At 38.8% G+C, this 21,613-nt stretch overlaps 1 protein-coding gene across 1 annotated transcript; it reads right to left on the bottom strand.

The window, feature by feature from the left end:
• Positions 1-1,272: 1,272 nt before the first annotated feature.
• Positions 1,273-16,293, bottom strand: LOC100477003 (membrane-spanning 4-domains subfamily A member 12). Its single transcript, XM_002927630.4, has 7 exons — positions 16,271-16,293; positions 11,862-12,141; positions 8,230-8,367; positions 7,567-7,623; positions 5,725-5,841; positions 1,728-1,838; positions 1,273-1,543 (listed from the first exon to the last, which is right to left on the bottom strand). Exons 2-7 carry the CDS (start codon positions 12,126-12,128, stop codon positions 1,484-1,486), a joined length of 750 nt encoding a protein of 249 aa, XP_002927676.1. The 5' UTR covers positions 12,129-12,141; positions 16,271-16,293; the 3' UTR covers positions 1,273-1,483.
• Between the last annotated feature and the right edge of the window lie 5,320 nt (positions 16,294-21,613).

Genomic DNA, 21,613 nt, shown 5'->3' with positions numbered 1-21,613 from the left:
TGTTTTGTCCCATTTGGCTTGTAAATATAATTCTGAAACTTCAAAAATGGGTAATACTTTGCTGTTTCCAAACCGTTTTCATATAATGTTGTCTTATTTGATTTTTTAACAATTTTTGATCACTCCATATGTCCTTTTTTTTTTCTTTTCTCCTTAATCCAGTTTAGATTCATAGTCCATCCCTGCTGTAATACTTTTGGCAATATACCACACTTTTTTGCACCTTTGGTATTTTATCATCCCCCCTTGCAAAACCCTAATCCTGGATGAAATGAAATAGTGCTTTATCTGGATTCACATCTGAGCAACCAAGTCTTGCCGAAGAAATCAGTTTGTGCTATAAATTTGTGACCACTCCTTCAGATGTGACCTCGGTACAGCCTGGCAGTCCTTTTCTGTTTCTCCGATCAGTTTATTCTCTATTTCCATGACTTTTCTAACACTATCCTTTCTGTTCAATATTCTGATTCTACACATGGCCCCCACCTTGGGCATGACCTCACTTCTGCTTTGATGGCGATGACATGAGCCATCGTAACGGAACCTCCTACATACTCTGTACCATCCCTGCAAACCTAGTGATATCTGCAACAATGACATCTTCCTTTCTTTCTGTTATGTGGATAAACCACCCTTCCTCATGACTTAGGCCATGCCTTCCATATACACATTTGATTTCTTAATACTTACACTGCAATCATCCCTTTTCTCTAATATATTCAATAGCTTTCTCTCTTATCTGGATTGTTCCCATTGGCTTTTAAACATGCCCATGTTATCCCCATTTCAGAAACAAAACAGCCATAACCCAAATAAAACTCCTTCAGTGTACCATCCTTGGCCCGCTCTTGCCCCATTCAAATGAGTTTAATGTACATGAAAATACTCTGTAAATAGCAAAGCTTTGTAGCTATCCAGGAGTCAGGGCTTGATGAAATTAATGTACAAAATACCGTGAGCCATTTTCAGTCTTCTGGTCATCTGCCTTGGCAGCATGGTAGTGGTATGTAGGAAGAAACAGTGGCAGGGAAATGCATGCAGTTATTATTAGTGACAAACTAAGAAAGATCTCAAGCACAGTCTTGAAAGATGAGCAACCATCGTGAACAGTAGAGGCCAGCTTCTGAAGAAGTTCCCAAAGAGCAGTTTAACCTCATGAGATTGCATGGGGCTCCTTTTTGTTTTTAGCCAACTTCTTTTTAAAGATTTTATTTATTTATTTATTTATTTATTTATTTATTTATTTATTTATTTATTTATGGGAGGGGGAAGCATGCATGCACATGAGTGGGAGGGGCAGAAGGAGAGGGAGAGAGAATCTGAAACTGACTCCACATTGAGCGCGAAGCCTGACGCAGGGGCATCATCCCAGGATCACAACCTGAGCGGAAACCAGAAGTCAGATGCACAACCGACTGTGCCACCCAGGCACCTCTCCTTTTTAAGTGGAATAAGTGAAGTAGCCATCCTTTCTGGGAGGAGCTTAAGAAAATCCTGCTTCCAAGGGACTGGCTTCGTACATGTTGGGAATAACCAGGACAGGCTGGAATGAATAAAACAGGCATATTGTTACTACAATCCTATTGTGTTCTGTGCCCCACCCTGCTCCCCGCCTCATGACTCGAGGGCAAAGTGCACTCTGGTTAACCCACAGTGGGACTTAGCTGACACTTGTATTTCTCCAGCACATACTCAACAGTATTTTACAGAAACGAGGCCCAGCTCACCCTGTTGGTTTTGGTGATTGCTTGTTTGGCAAAATAGGCTGTAGTACAATTTGTGCAGAATTCCAAGAGGGAGAAGATAATCAGCATGGCTGCAATTCCTTTCCCAGACAGCTGAAATCAGGAAAAAACACACCAAGATTTTGACTAATCAAGGAGTCTTCACGAAGGCTTGAAAAAGTTATTGACTCATCAAATGTGCCATTGCTCTTACTTAACTTACTCCATGATTGTTTCTCTGTTATCCTCAAATGCTTATTTCAGGGGAATGTGAATTAATCTTGAATTTTCTTTAAAATGCCAGAAGACTTTCCTTTTCTCCAGTAGACTATTCAGAAACATTAGAAAGGAAGTATATATATATATATATATATATATATATATATTTCAGTGGCTTTCTTGTTTTTATAAAAATGTTACCTACTTATTAAAAAAAATCAAGTTATATAGAAAACAGTCAATCATCCCTAATGTCACTGCCTGGAAATAAGGAAAATTGAAATTTGATGCCTATTATTCTAGATCTCTATGTAGAGGCCAAAAGGCAGATAGAGAAATGGATGCATGGAGAGACAGCAAGAGAGGAAGCACAACAAGAGAGAGGATGAGAGAGAGCAAGAGTTAGAAACATCGTTATTGAAGAATGGAATGGTTTTGTACTTACTATTTTGAAGTGAAAGTATTACTTGATTTTTAAAAGAATAGAAATAAGTAAATTAAGTCTGCAAAAAATTAAAAGTTTAGGGAACCCATGAAAAAGTTGAAGTAATTTTAAACTGACAAGTTTCAATTTTAGTGTGAAATGATTGCTATGAAAAATGAGCTAAGTGGCACTCTCGTTTGACATCTCTCTCATCTTCCCTCTCTTCACCCCCCAATTTTTGGTGATTATGTCATTTTTCATGTTTTTATTTTTTGGGGGGTGAACATTAAAAGCTTTATATTCACTTCTATAGCTGTCATTTCTCCAGTTGTTCAGTCTCACAGTCTTAGATGAATATTTAAATGGTTTAGTGATCTTCACTCATCTCCTTACACAGCTTCTCCCTGCCCTTCTGAATCTTGATTTAATTTACCTTCTGTGTGGTAGAATATTCCTTTTTTTTTTTTTTAAGCACCAGTGTGTTATCTTTGTTTACTGAGAGTATCTTCCTTCTGCTTTTATACTTGTACAAGAATTTTATTGGATGTGTTATTCTTGAGTCACAGTTTCTGTTCGTCAAAACTTTATGACATTGCTTCATTGTCTTCCCTCATTGAATGTTGCTGTGGTGGAGACTGAGTCACACTGATTTTTTTTTTCCCAGCTCATAGGCAATTGGATTTTTCTGCCTAACCTTAAAAAATCCTTTGTTGCACCTTTTGTCGTAACAAGGGTCTATATCTATACCTATATCATCTATCTCAATTATTTTACATCTCTTTCTCCCAGGATAGGTTATTCCCTTTCAGTGTACAAATTCACTTATTCTCTTATTTCAGGATCTTTTTTTCAGTATTACTGGATACTTTTTTTTTCTGTACCTTTTGTTGGATTCTCTAACTCAGAGAAACCACTTATTATGTTGGATGAAACTTGCCTGTCTTCCATGTTTATCATCTTCTCTCTAATTATTTAATATATTTATCATTTTCTTGTATGAAGACTGTGATTACAGTTTTTCTCTCTACCATTTTTACCTGAGTCCATTCTATTTCTTGCTGTGTGTGATTTTTTTTTTTACTAGATCTATAATAGTGGTTTGGGGTACTCAGTTGGTTTCTATAGTGCTGCAGTGTTCTTTTTATTTCCTTCTGTCATTTTATTTTCATATTAATGATTTTCAATAGTATAAAATGCTCATGGGGAATCTTCTGTAGATAATTGGGTAATGTTTCTTCCATATATATTTTTTTAAATTTGTACCACTGACATGCTATGGTTATAACATGACTTGACCTGCTACTTGGAAATTCCTTTTGTTGTCTCTGTGTTAGATTGAAAAATGTATACCTAGGATTGAATTGAATACCAACTCCTGAAACCCAAGTGCTATGTCTGGGTCATGTGGTAATCACAGACTGGAGTCACTGTTTCAGAGGATAGGAATTTGAGCTAAAATTTGAGGTTGTGGCTTTGCCGATTAGTAAGGAATCTAACCATGAGAATGAGGAAACTCATTGTATTCCTGATTTATGTGACTCGCATCCCCATCAAACCATGGAATATCTTGTGAGGAAGCGGGAGGGCACATGTGTTTGCATCCATTTTATCATCTGATATATCTTTTATTCCAATCAGTTAATTGTATCTTTTGCTGAAAATAAATAATAGGCGTCAGAGTGTTTCTGCTGACCCTCTAACCCATGGGAATCTTAAGTCTTCTTTCCTCTTTCCTTCCTTTTTTCCTTTCATTTCTTCCTTTAATCACTCTAATGTATTTGGATAGTTTCTCTACCATTTTTTTTTCAATTTTCTCATTCTTAAAGTGAACAACTGTATACAGGCTTTATGATTTTTGGATACGGTGTAGGTGAGTTTTCCTTGATTATATTTGTACTTAACTACATCCACTTTGTCTTCCTTGTTTCCAGCTTCAATTTCAGGGCCACATATTGTTTTATGTTCATTTTATTGAGTGCTAACCATGTAGAAGTGAAAGAAATGGTTTAGCTGGCACTGAGCACGATTCTTGCTAGTGAATGTAGACTTTGCTTTCGCTTTCTTTTGAGAAATGTCTATACTCACACCTGCTCCAAGGTGAGAGGTATATTTTGTTCCTGTGGATTTCTGCTCATTCCTCCACATTATCAAAGTGCACTGGAAGATGTTAATTCTGGTGACCTTTCCTACTTTTCTTGAGGTTCTGGGGTGCTACACAGGGGCTTTTACCATTCAGGATTTGCTCACTCCTTTCCTTCCTTCCTTCCTTTCTTCCTTCCTCCCTCCCTCCTTCCCTTCCTTTTCTTTTCTTTCTGATTTTATTAGCGAGAGAGAGAGTGAGTGCACAAGCAGGGGGAGGGGAGAGGGAGAGGGACAAAAAGACTTCCCGCTGAGTGGTGAGCTATATGCAGGACTCGATCCCAGGACCCTGAGATCATGACCTGAGCTGAACTCAGATGCTTAACTGACTGAGCCACCCAGGTGCCCCTGCTTTATACTTTCTTGGAATTGACTGCTGTCCACCTAAATCTTCTTAACTCCAGGTGGGAGAAAATTAGTGAGACTTGTCCATATTTTTTGGTGTCCTGCTTTTCTTAGTTTTGTTTCTGGGGAGTAAAAGACAGGATCGGGAGCTGTACTTTCTTCTTCCACCTTGAGATACAGCAGAATCATTTGGTTTTTTCACTTGGATGCCAATTTAAAAGGTAGTTTTTGAGTAATTTTTGTTTTTCAATTTGGTATTATAGAGGATAAATTTTGTGTTCTTGCTTCTATCCACCTCATTTACCAGAAGTTCCCTCATATTCTTTCCTTCTTAAAACCGCTTCTGTACACTTTCTCTGCTCTTGGGGTAATTGTCAGAGTCCATGCTTTGCTTAATATGATTGAAAATGGATGATTCTGTTTTGGGAACATTCAGAAGCATGTGTTTCATTTTGAAGTTGCTTCATTCTTTGAGTTTCTCTAATAAGGTGAAATGTCCTTATGGCAGCTAGTCTCCCTCATCCCGTTCTTACTCTAAAATAAAACTACTCAGTAACTTGACTGTCTTATTTACATAGAATTTAAAATCTTTGGAAAATTCTCTCTGGGTATCTTTAGTGTCTTTAGGTGTTTTCCCCTTTGTTCACGGGGTTAACAGTGAGACCAATAAAGGATGTCCTTTCTGCCCCAGTTCCTCTGTAGAGGTAGCTCTCCCACTTTATTCTGCAGTCCTAGAGATCATGTGACAAGGAGCAGGGCTGGAATAGAAAAAAGGATTTTCCACTAGGGCTACTGTACAGTCATAAGAGATAAAAAATAGACCTGCTGTGTGAGAGTGGAGAGGAGGCACGTGGTAGATCATGTGATACTTACAACTGCCCAGTAGTCTTGGTTGGGTAGGCCATTGATGCTCACATCCACCAGCAGCAGAATCACTCCAATGAAGGCAAAGAAAGTACTGACAATGTTCATTCCTAGGCTGCTTTTGATCTAATGGAGATGACAGGAAAAAATCATATATAGGAGAAAAAAATTAAATGAAGTAAGAATCAGTTAAATGTAATGGTTCTTAATCTTTGAAATCTTGAAAAAATTTTTGAAGCTGAAATGACTTTTTTTCCTCTCCTTTTTGAGTTTTCATGAAAACTATTCTGTATGCAGCCTAAATGTAGTGTACTCCTGAAATCTGTAGAAAAATGTAAATAATACAGAGCAGAAGCTCATCTATTAGGCTTGCCTAAAAGCCTCATGCACAGTAACAATTATATTCCCTTTTTAAAGAAATAAAACAACAAATAAACCATTAATGAACACTTTTCTGTGACAGGCACTGTGTTAAATTATTTAAATACAATCTCTTACAACCACTGTATGAGGTAATACTACATAGCATCCAGTTTTACAGATGGAAAAGCATGTATGCAAAAGCATCTTTGCTGATACATTTAGAAATTGATGAAAACCCTGAAGTCTTTCTAGGGACTAGATAAAAAACCCCAGATTTAGAATGAGGAACTCAGTAGGTTTTTGTGGGTAGAAGTGTATGGGTAGAGTACAAAACTTTCCTGTTTCTACAAGAAGATTTTGACATTAGCAGACTAATTGGGAAGTCAAGTCTGCAGCTGACTTGCCAGCAGTGGCTAAGTTCTTTAGAATGCATGATTGCTTCAGCATGGCTTAGGGTCCCCTGGAGGCCTTTAAAAGGCTGCTGGAAAAAATTGCTTCCGGTACCATTTTAATAGTTGTCTTCTCCAAATGGACAGCTTCTGTGCTGGGACAACCCCAGTTAGAGGAAAGGATCCGTAAATGGTGCAGAGAAAGGGTGTTCTACTTTCTTTTTTTGATTACAACAGAAGCGGTTAATTGGGATTAGGCTGATTTAGTTTAGTTCAGTTCAGTTTAGTTTAGCCTACTCTTTAGTCTCTAGTTTAGTGTTTAGTGTCTAGTTTAGTGTCTGTTATAGCCTGTAGTCTAGTCTCTGGTTTCTAGGAGAACATGAGCAGCATGGTTCTGTGTTCCCATTTTTCCATTCTTAACTCTTGTGCTGAATTAAATATAATCTTGAAACCACCACTGCTCTAGTTGTCGCTATTTCTTGGCAAATCATTTTATTTCTCCTGTTTCAGAAGTAGACCAGGAAATTGCAAAAGGTGGAGAGCTGTGACCAAGAGAATTGAAAGACCTGTCTCAGTGATTATTTTTATAAACTCTTTTTGTGTACCCAGTTGGTGCTTTTAGTGATGATTTAACACAGCGTAAAACAAAAGTAAAATCTGAGTAAAAATAGGAGATATGTGCAAATAAAAATAAAAATACAAGGCAAGGCAGAACTGAGAAATGGCAAATGAATAATAGAGCCTTTGATAGTGAGGTGGCAGGTGGGTATTTCCTGGCTCCTATATTCTGCTTTGGACTTCCCCTAATGCAGTGTGACCCAACTGAGCCAGGTAACCTTTAGGATAAGCTAAACAACCTTATCTATACCACTTCTCACTTTTGTGATTAAAGAGTCAGAAGGTGGGGCTCTTCCATTTCTGAGTGGCGAATTGTGTGGACTATGCTGGGGCACACATACCATAGAGGCAATCTATAGAAATATTTTTGGGAAAAAGCACTCCCCTTTGCATTTGTTGAATCCACTTTCTCAGTTTTCCTTTCTAAATCAATTAAATGAATCTTCAAAAGAGTTTAAAAAGTAGAAATATCCTGACTTACCAGACTAGGGGAAAGCTTCTTGGACGCCAGTATAGAGAGAGTACCAGTAGTAATGAACTGTAGAAACAGACACATTTATTTATGAAAGATGGGTTCTTCAGTCCTGGGAGCTTCTCTCTTTGTAGGGAAGATCGGTCTATTTGTGTTCATCTAGTTTCCCTCTCAAAAATTCCTCTCCTACTTTTCCATTTTTCTGGAGTAACCTTCAGAGATTGTTTCCATTTGACTCCCCCCCCCCTTTTTTCTTTCCTTAGTTTTTCCGCATGATAGGAGCTTATTCTTTTGTGAGCTTACCTTGTTCTGATGACCTCCAAGCTCACAGCTCAGTCTCTTGTCATTATCACTTGCATAGTTTTAATCACGCTTCCCGTCACCTCCTTTTGCCTCTCTCCACCCAGTGTATACATTTCCATTTAAAACGTAATTGGGAACTAAAACTTTGACTTGTTGGTTACTTGAACAGAGTAAACTTGAGGGTATGATTTTAAGCTGCAGGTTAAAATGGAGAACAGAATCTTTCCCTTATTTACCCAACCAGAACTGTTTTTTCTCAATTTTCCAGCTGATCAGATGCGGGGCTTATCAGAAAATGAGTTGTGCATAGGTTGGGGGTAGCTGTCCTCGATAAACTGAGAAGGAGAGGCGCTCTAGCAGTCTACTCACAGAGATGCCACCCCAGAACGGATATCCACTAATAAGAGCAAAGGAAGCAAATCCCAAAACTTGACCATAAACGACGTTCATGAAACCTAAAATAATTCCGAAACCAATGTGCATCAATCCAATCATGATCTGGATTGCCTGAAAAAAGAAAACAGGCATTTTAAAGTTGCTTCTTCATTTATTTACAGACACTAATGAGACATTTACTGACATTGCTGCTGCTGCTTATTTATTGTCCCCTCTGTCAAGCTCCACGAGTGTCCTTTAGGCATGCTACCTGTACAGCAGGAGGTGGGCCATGAAGATTTTGACATACACTGGAGCCAGGACCTCAGTGTAGGCCTTGTTTGAGGTATTTGGGTGGCTTTAAGGGTGGCCCAAGGGGAGTTCTTCAGAAGCTGCTACACGCATTGGTGTCCCCTGAGAGCCTCTAAAAGACTGAAAAAAATGCTTTAACTGTGACTTTTATGGCTGTTTCAAATGGACCTATTCTCTATTTGGAAGATCCCAGTTATGGGGAAAACATCCATGAAGGAAGTATCCATGAATTTATGGGGCGTTGACTGCATATTTGATAATATTCTAAACACTTCACATTTATTGTTTCGTATACTCTTCCCAGCGACTGGTTGGAGACACAGAAGTGTCTGTTTTAGTCTTCTCAGGCTGCTATAAGAAAATGTGGTGCTACCGTCATAGTAGCTTCTAAACAACAGAAATGGATTGCTCATAGTTCTGGAGGCTGGGAGGTTCCAAGTTCATGAAGGTTCTTCTGGTGAGGGCCCTCTCCCTGGTTGCTAATGGTATCCCCTCACTGGGTCCTCACGTAGTGGAAAAGGCTCAGGATCTCTGAGGAGCCTCTTTCATTAGCCCATTCACGAGGGCTCCACCTTCCTGAACTAAGAAGTACCTCCTAAAGGCCCACATCCTAATACTATCATTGTAAGGGTTAGGATTTCAACATAGGAGTTTTGGGACATCGTTCAGACCATAGCAGTGTCCACACGATTACTGAGCAGCAGATCTGGAAAGTAAATACAGCAAATTGATTCCAGCACCCATGTCTTTAACTATTGAATATGGCCTCCCCTCAGGCTTAGCTCCAGCTCTTCCATGAAGTTATCTTAATTATATTAGTCAATTTAAGCTATCTTTTTTCTTTCTAAATTTCTGTTTTACCTGTAAATTATACATCTTATTACTTGGTTTTGTACTCATTTATATTGTTCTTTTTTTAAACTGCAGGTATGCAAACATTTTCTTATTGGCCAAGACGTATTCTCAAAGACAGGGGGTACATCTTTGTACCTCTTAGAGCGAAACTTTCCTTCATCCTGAATAAACAAATTTGTGAGAAATAGGTGCTTCTAGTTTTGGCCAGAAGCTAACTCTAGATTTACCATTTGTTTCTTCCCAAGCTTACATCTTATCTGTCCAAGGAGACTGCAAATACAAAGATTGCTATGTTTATTTCTTTAATAACTTGCTATTGAATACGGTTAAGTTATTGAGTTGAAACAGAATTGGAAAAAAATCCCAGCTTCCTAAATAATGCTAAGAGATTAGTATTTTCTTTGAATAATGAATTTCTTTGAGAATCATAAAAGCTATGACTCTTCTCCTTGAAAGACTATTCCTACACATCCATCCGTACACACACCACACTTTTGCATATGACTTCAGCGGTGTCATGGGCTAAAGCCAGTCATGGATCTCAGGTGAAGAACTCCTGCATTAGGCATTATAACTGGTTGTTACAAGCTCTTCCTTAGAGAACAATTCACTTCTCTGGTCACAAACTTCTTATTCTCCTTCTTGCCGTCATCTTGATGGCAGGTAGATATTGGATTAATACTGGCTTACTTTTCTCCCAGTGTAACGCTGGCTCGACTGTTTACTGACCAAACTTGCCTACGGGCCAGACCGTAATGTGGTCATTTAACTCACTCTGGAGTTTTGGCCACAGAACACTTTGCGTTCTGAGTCAGTTGGGGCAGACGTTGCATAGCCTACCACCTGAGGCCCCTGCATTGCTGTGGTGGCTGGGAGCTGGTAATAGCGTGAGTGTACAGTCTTCAGGGAGAGGAAGTAGCTTTTGCCAGCTGGAGCTTTTAAAAACAAAATGGCATCCGTCACTTTAAAGTGCTTTTCTTGTGTACCCGTTTGTTCAAAAGCAGAATGCGCCAGTGTTTCCCCACTCCACTTGGAGTACAAGCCAGAGCCCCTGTCCTCCAGGCCTCCCAGGGTCTGGCCCCCACCCCTCCTCTGCCCTCCTTGAGATGATGGTCTCCCTCCATCATACTGTTCTACTTTACTGGCCTCCTCCCCATTCTTCAAACACAGCACCCACATTTTCCTCTAAAGACCTTTCCAACTTGACCTGGAAGCTCTTACCCTGATATCTGCATGGCTTGCTCCTCCCTTCATGTCTTTGCTCAAATGTCATCTTTTAAGGAAAGCCTACTCTGATCAACTTGAAATTGTGACCCATACCCTTCACTGCCTGGTACTGATTATCCCTTTTACACTTCTTTATTCTGTCCATATCATTTATCACCTTCTAACACATCATGTACTTTAGTTCTTTTTTATGTGTGTAGTCTGAGGTCTGCGATTCTAATCTATATGAGGGCAGAGATTATGTCTGTTTTGTTCTCTGTAGTATTCCCCACACCTTTTTGGAGTTGGCTTTGTGGGGTACTAGTTTGTCCCTTTGCTCAGTGGGAGCAGGAAATTTCCTTTCTCTACCAGGAGGAGGAGATGAGGGGCCACCCCCACAGCCTAGATCTGCCTGCTAGAGGGGGCAGTGCTCATTTCTACTTTTCTAAAGTGGTGAAACTTGAAATAGGTAGTGAGATGGCTAGACAAGTTTCTGGTACATAATGGGCACTAGTATAACATACTGAGTGCTCCAGCAGAGAATTGAGAACTGTGCACAGGGAGAGGCAGTACTGTGTGGAGGAATCGTTAGTGGCATGTATGAGGTACCTGGAAAGCACAGCATCCTGTCTCTGCAGGTGGAATCTTCACAAGTAGCGCATGTCTTACAGTGCTTACATAAACAAGATTATGAGTGTTTGAAGCGCCCTTTGTAGAAGTAACATGGCAGTTAAGTGATAACGTCTGCACAGGCCCTGAGTGAAAGGCACAGCAGAGGGAATGACCATGAATTCTTCTACACCCAGTTTCCCCAGGCTGCCCATTTATAGTTGCTTCTGTTTTTAAGGCAGCTGTCAGTGTTCATTTTAATGTGAATTCACCTATATACAAATACCAGGCTTGCAACTAATCTGAGACAGGATTGAGGGTGCCCAAAATGTCCTTTGCAGAAGTGAGATCAAGCTAGAAGTAGTGCTGTTCCCGTAATGTCAGTGTTACTGAATCATCCTGCTAAGAAGGGTCCTTTGTCGCCTGTTAGAGTCTTGTTTGAATCTAAAATAAAGTGAACTCAGGGTAACGTCTATATGCAGATGAATTATTTCTTCCTTAAAGGGACACAGTTTCCAGAGTAACAGAACTTTTTAATGATTGGATGTAGGTCATGAGATCAAAAACTTCTCTCCACCTATAACTTAGAGTACAATATAACCTTGCAAATTCAAAATTAAAATTCTCATAGTAAGTAGACTTACCCCTAATATCTTTGCGTCTTCTCTGAAGTTTGTGGTTTCTGTTCCTGTAGCTGGGTTTACCACCTGTGTATTTACTGGGCCTTGCTGACTGTTGGTGATGATTCCTGGAGACCCGAAGAAGGGAGGCTGACCACTCTGAGCTTGGTTTCCCAGGTGTATGAAACTCACAGGTTGTTGAGACCCAGGAACCATGACGTGGCTTCGTGGATAAGGATTGAGTATGGTTTCATACATTTGGGGCTGGGTTGTTGGCTGGGATGACATCATTGTGTCCTAAGTACTACAAAACACATCAAATAGATCAATTTACCCACAAAAAAAGTTAAAGAGAATCTTGTCAAATGTCAAATTTCTATGTAAATACTATAGAGCAAGTGAGCAAATAATGGGTAATGGCAACAATGTGAACATGATCCTCATTTGACTTTGGAATCTATACACCCTATAGTTCAGAGGAAGTCAAGGAGGGGAAGATAGGAGTAATTTTATTTTCCAATTCCTATTTGATTTTGTAAAGTATTTGTATATATTAACCTTCCCTGAGTTCATTTCATCTGAAGGACAACAGAGGGAAGGAGTTTATTTTGTTACTCATGAAAGAAATGGATGAAGACACAAAGAAATGGAAAAACATTCCATGCCCATGGATTGGAAGAACAAATAGTTTAAAATGTTTATGTTACCGAATGCAATCTACACATTCAGTGCAATACCTATCAAAATACCATCACCATTTTTCACAGAGCTGGAACAAACAATCCTAAAATTTGTATGGAACCAGAAAAGACCCCAAACGGCCACAGTAATGTTGAAAAAGAAAACCAAAACTGGAGGTTTCAACATTCCAGACTTCAAGCTGGATTACGAAGCTGTAATCATCAAGACAGCATGGTACTTGCACAAAAACAGGCATATAGATCAATGGAACAGAATAGAGAATCCAGAAATGCCCCCTCAACTCTATGGTCAACTAATCTTTAACAAAGTTGGAAAGAATATCTAATGGAAAAAAGACAGTCTCTTCAACAAATGGTATTGGGAATATTGGATAGTCGCATGCAGGAAGAATGAAACTGGACAACTTTCTTACACCATACACAAAAATAAACTCAAAATGGATGAAAGACTTAAATGTGAGACTGGAGTCGATCAAAATCCTAGAGGAGAACACAAGCAGCAACCTCTTCGACCTTGGCTACAGCAACTTCTTGCTAGACACCTCTCCAAAGGTGAGGGAAACAAAGCAAAAATGAAGTATTGGGACCTTATCAGGATAAAAAGCTCTTGCACAGCAAAGGAAACAGCCAACAAAACTAAAAGGCAACCTACTGAATGGGAGAAGTTATTTGCAAATGACATATCAGATAAAGGGCTCCTTTCCAAAATCTATAAAGGACTTATCAAGCTCAACGCCCCAAAGAAACCAAATAATCCAGTCAAGAAATGGGCAGAAGACAGGAACAGACAGTTCTCTAAAAAAGACATACAAACAGCTAATAGACACATGGAAAAGTGCTCAACATCACTCAGCATCAGAGAAATACAAATCAAATGCACAATGAGACACCACCTCACACCAGTCAGAATGGCTAAAATGAACAAGTCAGGAAATAATAGATGTTGGTGAGGATGGGGAAGAAGGGGAACCCTCTTACACTGTTGGTGGGAATGCAAACTGGAGCGGCCACTGTGGAAAACAATATGGAGTTTCCTCAAAAAGTAAAAAATAGGGCTACCCATTGACCCAGCAATTATACTACTAGGTATTTATCCAAAAGATACAAACAGAGTAATTTGAAGGGTCACATGTACACCGAAGTTTATAGCAGCAATGTCCACAATAGCTCAAATATGGAAAGAGCCGAGATGTCCATTGGTAGATGAATGGATAAAGAAGATGTGGTATATGTACATAATGGAATATTACTTGGCCATCAAAAAGAATGAAATCTTGGCCTTTTGCAATGACATGGATGGAAATAGAAGGTATTATGCTAAACAAAATAAGTCAGAGAAAGACGAATACAATATGATTTTACTCATATGTGGAATTTAAGGAACAAAACGGAGGATACTGGGGGAAAGGAACAAAAAATATGATAAAAACAGAGGGAGGCAGACCATGAGAGACTCTTAACTATAGGAAACAAACAGGGTTACTGGAGGGGAGGTGGGTGAGGGGATGGGGTAACTGGATGATGGACATTAAGGAGGGCACTTGAAGGAATGAGCACTGGGTGTTAATATGCAACTGAAGAATCACTAAATTCTACCCCTGAAACTAATAATAATAAGTATATGTTAACTAAATTGAATTTAACTAAATTACAAAAAAACTCAAAGTGGCTGGTATGAAGATCAAGTAATCCTAATACTTAGTAAGCTGTTGAAACTGCCCAGCCTATGGCAAGTGCTTGATAAAAGGTAGCTATCCTGTTATCAGAGCCCAAAGGCTAGGTTTCAGAAGTGGATGTAGGCACATGAAAAGTTTATACTGGAGATTGGACTCAAAAGGTCAGTGCCAACACCAAGGAGATAGGAGATGAGAGCTCAGGTTACAGAAATTAATCGGAGTAAGATTTTTCTTGAGTTTTTTTTTAAAGTATTAAAGCAATTAAATAATTTCTACGTGTATGTGATCTCATTACCTCCTTCCTTTCCTGATATTGTCAGTTTTGTTTGTTTCATTGAGAAATTTAATATGAAACCTAAGTCTTCTCATTTATTTATCAACATTTTTAAATTTAGTATCTGCTGTTTACTTCCTGGACTAAGCCCTATCCTATGAGTTCTATATAGAATCCAGATTATTAATGGTTTATAATGATTATGCTAGTCTCAGAAGCATTCTTACAGGGTCAAGTTCTGGTTTTATAAAAAGAATTAAAGAGTTGAGCCAGTCTCAATCCTTTGACTTTATACCAAAATGACTTAATGTGTAAACAGCTCTACTGGTTACATAGTTTGGTACAAAAGGAAGGAAAAATGCTTGCAGAAATAACTAAGTAATTACACAGTTGAAATGAGGATAATCCTGAAAATGATGGAAGAAAAGGGAAACCAATAATAGACTATTTTCATTGATTGAACCTATCATGGAATTTTTTTCTTGACTATTAGTAAAATACTATCAGTTGTCTTTTCATCTAAAAATTAGAGCAACTGTAATTATTTGTAAACTCAAGAAACACATCAAAAAATAGGTCTGACGAGATCAAAAGGACAGGACAGTCACAAATAAAAATCGGAATAATTTACTTTATTCTAGTTTCTTCCTCCCTTCCATATGAATTTCACTTTTAACATTATAGGGTGAAGATGACTGCTAAGTTTGATAAAAGGTTGTAGCATACAGTGGAGCATAACACCAAATCATTTCTACTGTGTCACCCAAGTACATACATAAATAAAAATATTGACTTAGTGAAAATTAGTGATATTCCCCACCTATTTTTGCTTTTTTCCCCCGTAAAAAAGCACCTTAATTAAAATATTTTACAAAAGCAGTGCTACAGTGTTTTTGCTGTGCTGTGTAGTCCTGTGGTAGCCATGTTCTCGTCTGATTTCTCACACTGGGACATTGCTTCCTCTTGTTGATTAATAATCATGGAATGGCATACATTTGAACCTCCTATGTGTCTCCTCTCTTAGCATGAACTTTTGATTTTTTTTTAAAAGATTTTATTTATTTATTTATTTATTTATTTATTTATTTATTTATTTGACAGCAAGAGAGCACAAGCAGGGGGAGCAGCAGAGGGAGAGGGAGAAGCAGGCTTCCTGCTGAGCAGGGAGCCTGATGTGGGGCTCAATCCCAGGACCCTGGGATGATAACCTGAGCCGAAGGCAGAGGCTTAACCAACTGAGCCACCCAGGTGCCCCTGAATTTTTTTATTTTTTTTTCTTGAAGTATCTTTTACCTGTGTTACAGCAACTGACATTCCTTTTTTATTTCTGTCCTGTTTTTCATTTTTCCCTTATTTCATTTTCTGTTCTTCCCTCTCATAACTTCTTTTCCCTTGTTTATCTTCTTGACCTAAGTTAAGAGTCAAGAGTTGGAGGGGCGCCTGGGTGGCACAGCGGTTAGGCGTCTGCCTTCGGCTCAGGGCGTGATCCCGGCGTTATGGGATCGAGCCCCACATCAGGCTCCTCCGCTATGAGCCTGCTTCTTCCTCTCCCACTTCCCCTGCTTGTGCTCCCTCTCTCACTGGCTGTCTCTATCTCTGTCAAATAAATAAAATCTTTAAAAAAAAAAAAAAAAAAAAAAAAAAAAAAAAAAAGAGTCAAGAGTTGGCTTCATCCCTCCAACCTAGAGAGTGGGATGCTGCAGAGAACCCACACAGACCAGCCCTGCTGTTTATGCCCATTGATTTTGGTGAAGAGATAGATAAATAAGTCAGTGGACTTACTCTGTTCCTTTGGCACCTGTCTGCTTTCTCTTTCTCCAAGTTCTGTGCCAGCTGGAAATGTTTATCTGGGTGTTATAGGTACTTTTTACTTCCTTTTGTCAATCCAACCTGTCTCCTATCTTTATTTAATTCCAAAGTCCTTCTATCCTTGATGCTCTTCCACCCCAAGTGGATACATAGTCCCAGTTATAAACTTTATAATATGCTTGCCCTGCTTTCACAGTTTCATCCCCTTTGTCCTGGGAAGCCTTTTCTGACACACCCAAACACTTAGGTGCTCGTTCTCTCCAGCCCCTTTGTACTTTCTGATACTCATTAGTGCAACATCATATTGCATTTCAATGCCTTTTAAGTTAGATGAACAAAATTGGAAAATGTAGATAATAAAAAAGAAGAGAAAGAAAAAAAGCATCCATACTCCCACCAGCCACACATAAGCAATGATAATATTTTCATTTAGATTTTTATTATTTTATTATTTTTTAAGCTTTTATTCATTTATCTGAGAGAGGGAGACAGAGCACAGGCAAGAAAGGGACAGACGGAAAGGGACAAGCAGACTCTCCACTGAGCTAGAGCCCGACACGGCGCTCGATCCCAGGACCCCGGGATCATGACCTGAGCCGAAGTCAGATGCTTAACTGACTGAGCCACCCAGGTGCCCCTCATTTAGATTTTTAATCTTTTGTTTGGAAATATGTATTTTACAGAGAGACATTTATGATTTTGTAAAATCACCAAATTAGGATCATCTTGCATATATGTTTTATAACCTGCTTTTGTAGCTTCATGTTTTAAGACAGCTTTTCATGTCAACGAACACCTAAGTATTGTTATTCTTAATAGTGGCATGCTATTCCATTTTGGGAAGTGTCTTACTACATTTCAGTTATTTATCTTCAGGCCTGTCTCACAGATACAACTGAACGCCTTAAGGGCAGAGGCCAATGTCCCTTCCCTAGCACTGTGTATTATATAGTGTCTCAACCATGATAAGGTCTGTTTAATATATGTTGAATGAGTCAGTGGAGTGAATACAGATTCTTCTTCCATGTTCTTTTTTTTCCTCCTACATATACTTTTGAAGATTTTCTTTCTCTTGTGGTTTTACATTTTTATGTACTCTTCTAAAAGGGAAAAATAGGTACTGAAGATTTATTAATGCTGTGAGCTTAGGAAAGTGACAATTTCAGACAATAACATTGCTCAAAGGCTGAAGGTGAGTGAAGGAACAAGAAATCAGCATTGTTTTAGAAAGACCACAGAGTCATGGTAACTGGCTGGCAAGTATCTCATGATTAACATGATTCGTGTTATCCAGACAGCAGAGGAAGAAAGGTGAAAACAAACANCTTTCTTCCCCTACCGATCATCCTAGTTCTTATGTTCCATAGATGAGAGAAATCATATGATAATTGTCTTTCTCTGCTTGACTTATTTCACTTAGCATTATCTCCTCCAGTGCCGTCCATGTTGCAGCAAATGTTGAGAATTCGTTCTTTCTGATAGCTGAGTAATATTCCATTGTATATATGGACCACAGCTTCTTAATCCAGTCATCTGTTGAAGGGCATCTCGGCTCCTTCCATGATTTGGCTATTGTGGACAATGCAGCTATGAACATTGGGGTGCATATGGCCCTTCTCTTTACTACGTCTGTATCTTTGGGGTAAACACCCAGTAGTGCAATGGCTGGGTCATAGGGTAGTTCAATTTTTAACTTTTTAAGGGACCTCCACACTGACAAACAGTGTTTTTTAAACCTAGAATGCCCTCCCTTCTCTTGTGGCCTTCCGGACCCACCTTCACGCAGTAAATCTTGCTTCGTAAGGCTTCTGCATTGTTCTTGTTCCTTGCTGGTCTCTGAAGTGTGTGGTTGGTGCTGCTGGTGATTCTTTCATGTATTATTTTGATTCCTATTTCTTCAGCCAGTCTCTAACTTTTTTTTTTAAATGATTTTTTATTATATTATGTTAGTCACCATACAGTACATCCCCGGATTCCGATGTAAAGTTTGATGCTTCATTAGTTGCGTATAACACCCAGTGCACCATGCAATACGTGCCCTCCTTACTACCCATCACCAGTCTATCCCATTCCCCCACCCCCCTCCCCTCCGAAGTCCTCTGCTTGTTTCTCATAGTCCACAGTCTCTCATGTTTCACTCCCCCCTCTGATCACCCCCCCTTTCTTTATCCCTAACTTCTAAGAGGGCAGGAGATACAGCATCATTTCATAGTCTCTTGTGTGTGACTAGCTTAGAAACATTTTTGTAAAACTGAGTTTAAAGAAAGGTGATATGTTACTAGTTAAACGTTAATTTTTGAAATAAACTGCTTGCTTTGTTTTTATAAAGGGAAGAGAAAACTTCTGTCAGAGCTCTGAAATAAGGGCTACCAGGAAGTAAAAGTGTTCTAGAACATGAGGTTTCTGCCTTCAGTGATCTTATCCAACAGCTGAGAGAAAGTTGTGCCCATGGTGGCCTCCTGTGGGATTGCAGTTCTATGACCTACAACTGAAAGGATTTCCAGAGAAAGTATGGGAATTATAGCAGTAGGTAATGACACCCAACAGAAGAAGGGATATTTGATACTAGTTGCTATTATTATGATAGTGTAGCTAACAGTCATTAAAAGCTTATGCTTTGACGTACCTCGTTCTAAGCGTTTTTCATAGGTTAACTATAAAACTGAGTTATGAGTAACTTGCCCAGGATCATACAGTTAGTAAATGCTGAAAATTAAGACCCCGCAAATACCACTTTTACATATATTGTAAAACCTGACTTTCATTGCAAAATTGGACTGCTCTCTGTCCATAGTAATTTCTGTAGAAAACTGAGTATCAGCCCTTTGAAGCATGCAAATGTTTTCCTTTCAGCACATATGGGTGGAATTCTTTCAATAGGTTCCCTGCCTTAGGGGTACTTCCTGGGGTAAGCAGGTCATAATCTAAATTTCTTTTGTCTGCTGTTTTCTGGATCACATCCTGTTATTTCACAGAAGGAAATTAAGATGCTGATGTATGAATTGCTGAGTTATATTTTGTTAACATTCATTCTCAAATCAAAGGCTAACACACCTTAATTAAGGAATTACTTCTCTTTTACCAACAAGATAATACCCTTGCTGTTTTTCTATGGATTTTCAGCATGATTTCAAGTATTCTCATGTCATTTATATCAACTATATTAATTTCTTGGTCAACTAAAAGTACACCCCTACTCCATTTCTCTAAAGAGTGGACAGTATTGCCTTTAATTTTTCTTGCCAAATCACTATTGCAAGTTAATAGCCCATTTCACTGACTTTATGTTGTCACTGGATTGTCATTTTAGAAGTACCTTAATCTGTGCTTGCTTGATTTCTCAAAAACCGGAAACAGAGGAGGGATACGGCCCTTGTGAGAGAATACCATGCGTGTTCACAGGTATTGTGTCTGTCTTCTTTCTTGTACAGCATCTGAGCAAAGCAGGCTAGCTATTAAGGTGGCTTCTTTGTCCTGCAGACTGGTTAGCTGTCTACTGTTTTCTTCTGTTTGTTTCTATGTAAAGGCACATTGTCCTGTATTAAGAGAAATTGCTGTTCAGATTTTTAAATTGCGTACATCCCAGTCTTCTAAGCTTTGCACATGTAACTGAATGATCTTCTCTGGCAAAAATATTATGGAGCAAATGATTTGTTCTTTCAGTGAAATTTTTCTGTGTGTATACTTACTAGAACTCTACTGGAGTTCTGTTATTACAACGTAAGTACAATGAAAACACTTCTCTAGTTAGCTTTTCTAATAAATAAGTCATTATTTTAGAAAGTTTCAAGTGTGGGGAAATTGTGAAGCTGGATTCCTAAGAAATTAATCGACAGTCCAAATTTTAGACAAGATCCAGGGAGGCATGGCCCGAGCTTGATTTTGTGCGGGTGTGAGGCTCCCCCCTGGTTCCACGGGTGGGGTGGAGGAATAGGCCAGGGACACAGCCCTCTAGCTCAGTGCTTCACAAACTAGCTGTGAAGAAAGACCATTAAAATTTTTTTTTCTCAATGCATTGGGAGCTAAACAGTTTTGGAAAATATGGAAAAAAATTATTTACCAGGAAAAAATTAAAAAAACTCTTCAAGCGCAATTCTTTTGCTAGAGTCAGGAGGCATAAAATTATAATAAATATAGTCTCAGGAGACATAACAGGAAAGTAGTAAACGGTCACGTATTTGAAACCGTTGATTCATAAGCAATTAATATTATATTGCACATAACTTTTTGTCTTTTCAAAATTGTAGCTAAATGAAAAGTTACAAAGGAAATCATGAGTTCCCATGTTAAAAGTCTATATTCCTGCTTAGAATGAACATTGTGTAAGCTTATAGTGAAAAGTTTAAAGTTCCACATTTAAATGAGTTTGTTTCTTATTATTTGGTTATTCTAAATTGCATCGAGGGCAATGCTACTTGCAGAGGATAATGTATTTTTAAATTGTTTCTTTGTTTTGTTTTAATAATACTCAAGAGTAGAGAAATCAATCACACAGTGAGTGGTATGCTGATAGGAAAAGGAGAGATTTTAGAATATTTTCAGCAAACGCCGGATATTTATTTTAACATTTTATTCATAATAAGGTAAGTGATGCCGTATTTTCACATTACACTTTCAGCCTATCAGTAGACAATTTATCCTGTAAAGTTATAGAGTAACTTTTTTTCTTTTGATTAAAAAAAAATGGATTCTGGAAAGGTTAACTTTAGATTTATGGAGCTTTTTTTTTTTTTTTAAAGATTTATTTATTTAAGTGAGAGAAAGAGATAGAGCACAGGAGAGAGGGGCAGAGGAAGAGGGAGAGAGAGACTCAAGCAGACTGTGTGCTGAGCACAAAGCCCGACGCAGATCTCATGACCCTGAGATCAGACCTGAGTCAGACGCCCAACCTACTGCACCACCCAGGCACCTCTGGACCTTCTTTGACGGGATATAAAATTCAGAAGGTGATTGGTCATGGCTTTTTGAAGATATGTTAATATCAAAATCATCCAGCATTTCCTTGCTAGTTGTTAGATTACCTGCCATCATTGTTTGTAATCTGTTTTTCTAACTTTTTGGTGTTTGCTTTTGCCCTTTTATCTTTTCATTGTAAAACATCTTGCAGTCCTCTTGGCATAGAAATATTCAGAGTATTCCCTTGCAGGGAGCTGGATCTGACTGAGTCTTAGGTCCCTATGAGCCAGCCAGGAGGAGGGCAGTCAGACAGACGCAGAATGCACTCTTGAATGGATGCATGCGGGTTCCAGGGTTGCGGCTTTTTACAAGGCTTAGAAACTGTGTTTATGTGGTTTTTGAGCCTGAGTTGTGGCCTCA

The sequence above is a fragment of the Ailuropoda melanoleuca genome, chromosome 16 (assembly GCF_002007445.2).
Source record: "Ailuropoda melanoleuca isolate Jingjing chromosome 16, ASM200744v2, whole genome shotgun sequence".
In the NCBI taxonomy this organism is placed as follows: Eukaryota; Metazoa; Chordata; class Mammalia; order Carnivora; family Ursidae; genus Ailuropoda; species Ailuropoda melanoleuca.
Note: the sequence above shows the minus strand (reverse complement) of the source record. Positions and strands in the feature narration are given on the sequence as shown.

Excerpts from the sequence above, each read along its gene's own strand:
- LOC100477003 (XM_002927630.4), bottom strand. The coding sequence starts at position 12,128 with ATGATGTCATCCCAGCCAACAACCCAGCCCCAAATGTATGAAACCATA. Across the intron at positions 1,839-5,724 it reads ACCAAGACTACTGGGCAGTT|CTGTCTGGGAAAGGAATTGC; the intron begins GTAAGTATCACA and ends TCCTGATTTCAG. Across the intron at positions 1,544-1,727 it reads CAATCACCAAAACCAACAGG|CCTGTCCTGGTTATTCCCAA; the intron begins GTGAGCTGGGCC and ends TATTCATTCCAG.